The sequence below is a fragment of the Lipomyces doorenjongii genome (assembly GCF_038497915.1).
Source record: "Lipomyces doorenjongii strain NRRL Y-27504 unplaced genomic scaffold V1508scaffold_187, whole genome shotgun sequence".
NCBI lineage: Eukaryota > Fungi > Ascomycota > Lipomycetes > Lipomycetales > Lipomycetaceae > Lipomyces > Lipomyces doorenjongii.
In genome coordinates this window covers 9,124-11,564 of record NW_027118254.1, presented here as the reverse complement: position 1 = coordinate 11,564, position 2,441 = coordinate 9,124, and the positions used below count along the sequence as shown (strand labels likewise).

The 2,441-nt window shown below is 46.8% G+C and overlaps 2 protein-coding genes across 2 annotated transcripts in view; one reads left to right on the top strand and one right to left on the bottom strand.

The window, feature by feature from the left end:
• Positions 1-1,786, bottom strand: V1508DRAFT_89763 (uncharacterized protein; the record flags this gene model as incomplete). The annotated part of the gene is made up of 4 exons (XM_066943099.1): positions 1,161-1,786; positions 567-1,092; positions 149-501; positions 1-94 (listed from the first exon to the last, which is right to left on the bottom strand). Coding segments are annotated over exons 1-4 (1,286 nt in total), but the record flags the coding sequence as incomplete, so codon positions are not given.
• Positions 1,787-1,917: 131 nt separating this feature from the next.
• The window catches only part of V1508DRAFT_401138 (uncharacterized protein), a gene marked incomplete at both ends in the record, with an annotated part of 4,448 nt that continues 3,924 nt past the window's right edge, over positions 1,918-2,441 (top strand). The window contains 2 exons of the mRNA XM_066938393.1: positions 1,918-2,164; positions 2,215-2,418. Coding sequence (XP_066792065.1) covers positions 1,918-2,164; positions 2,215-2,418 — 451 coding nt within the window. The remainder of the gene's footprint in view (positions 2,165-2,214; positions 2,419-2,441) is intronic.

The following is a 2,441-nucleotide window of genomic DNA, read 5'->3' as shown; positions in this document are numbered from 1 at the left end:
ATTTCCGGGGACCAGTTGCGCCTCGGAAGCTCCCAGGCCTTTCGCACCTGCGGATTATTTGCTCCATGCATGGGTGACGTGGGAACCAGGATGTCTAGTTGCAGATATTTAGCTCAGCACCATACAAATTTTGGTCACAGATACACACCTTCATTCGTGCGGATCAGAGAGACTGAGTTACTCGACTGTTTTATCCTTTTCGGTGGAAATGATATGCTGTCCTTACCCAACGGAAGCATTGTTGAGTTTCGTGCCACCGCGCCAGTCCATTGTAGGAATTTGATGTCCTTTTCGACGCTCCCTTGCTCGTTGCCATTTCTATTTCTCTTGCGCAGGTTGGTCCTCAGACTCTCATGATCGCATGACGATTTTGTTTGGTCCATTGACCGCACCACAGATGGGCTACGAGAACTGCGCTTGGGAATAATTTTCGTTGATGCAGAGCCATCAGCTTGGCCAGGCAGCATGTCGTCATAGGCCCTCATGGCCAGTCCAGCAGGACTAATATGCACGTTAGAACGTCAGCATCTCCAGATTAGCACTAAGATAAACTTCTGAATGCGTACAGTGGTGGCTTGTCAAGAATGCATGAAGTCTGACAAATCCATAAACTTGCGTGCTCAATAAATTCAGTCCACGGAAGCATGCAACTAAGCAGTCGAATCAATATATTCTTATCCATGGTTGACTTCAATATTTTCGTAGCGCGTTCGATTGTCTTGCGATCCCGCTCAGTGTCAATCGGGACCTTACCCAAAATAGCGATGAAATCAGTCATTGCAGTACTAACTGTACGGGCTAATCCTGGCTGACGAAGCTTCCAAATATAGATCTGGATAGCCAAAGCTATGAGGAACTGCGCTGTGTGGACGTCCTTGGCTAAGCCGAGTGTTCCCGGCAAAGCTGCTTTAATTCCGCGGAGGGTATTGTAAGCCGCGTCTGAGAATGGATCGATCCGAAAAAGTTGATATGCAATTTCTGCCAGGTTCAGCTTGTATACGAGAATCAGGTAGTTCTTGTTACCGAATGCGCTCTCGATCAATGAGGGGTTAATAAAAAAACTATCAACACAGCCGAAATCCGCCTTGTGATCTATCAATCCATACCGGAATTAGTGGATCATGGTGAATCTGATAGGAATATACGGACGTCTTCCATACCTTGAATGGATGTGTGCAGCGAATTGATCCGCTTGACATTCTTGTCGTCGATCATCTGCTTGGCCGCAGAGATCAAATGCTCTCGCCGAATCAACCTGTGAAGGATGTCGTTCACGTATGTCTCTAGCGTCCTTGCCCATGTTCGGACATTCTCAACATCTACACCCGGAAAATCATTAGAAGGCTGCTGAAGATGACTATATCCGATTCCATTGGACTGTGACGCTCTCGTTGATGAGTCAATCTTCCTTCCTATAAAGCTTGTGGCAAACGCTTTGGAAAAGGCGTTGGCGAATGCCCTGAAATTTGTCATGAATCAGGCTATCGAAATTCAGGAATAATATGTCAGTATCGGGTTATGCGGCTATCTAATAGCGAAAGAAATCAGTAATAGAGAAATTCCTAACTGGCTTAGGTAAAGGTTGAGAAATCTCGGCCAAATCCAGCGAGGTCAACAAGCAGGGCAAGGGCTATGAAATCCTATCGTTTGACTAGGCCCCTGATTAGATGGTGGCCTCGGCGGCTATTGCAAGGGACTGAGTAGCAAAGACAGCGTACTCCGTACCCGGCACAGCCACTCATTCGCCGATGACACAGCCACAGGGTACATCCCACCTGCCACAAGTACAACAGAAACGCTGTATAGAATGCATAGATCCTGGCCTGGAAACGCAACTGGTCTGAACCAACATCAACACGAACTGTCTTGAGCCTCTTCCCATGTTCCGTAATTATTTTAATCGCACAGTATTTTGACATGTCTTATGAATCTGATTCTGATTCCCCATACGCTAGCGATGGTACCGATAGTCTTCCCGATATCATCGACTCTATTTTTGGCAACCAAGAAGTGACCTACAACCCTGATACTCTTGGCAGTGATATCATTCTTACTTTAAAAGAACGTACTGGTCGTCCACCGTGTCCATTCCCACCCTTGAAGAATAACTGGTACCGAGCGGGAAAATACAGCCTCGATATAGACCCCGAGAACACTGTTGACGGTATGGCAAAATGGGTTTACTTTTTATGTCTACCAACGAGTCATGGGTAGGGATAATGCTTGAAAACATCGCCATGCAGAATTCTGAAGCTTCAGATGGAGCTGGCGTCACATTTAACAGTAACCTCGTTCTCGACTGGCCGGTTATAGAGCGAGCAGACGGAGTCAAAGCGACAGGAACAGCCATAACGACAGTTTGTGTCGTGGGCAAGAAGTCGTGTTATATGGGACTACCGCGATCGACAGAATTCGACAGTATTGATCTTGATCTCAGGAGC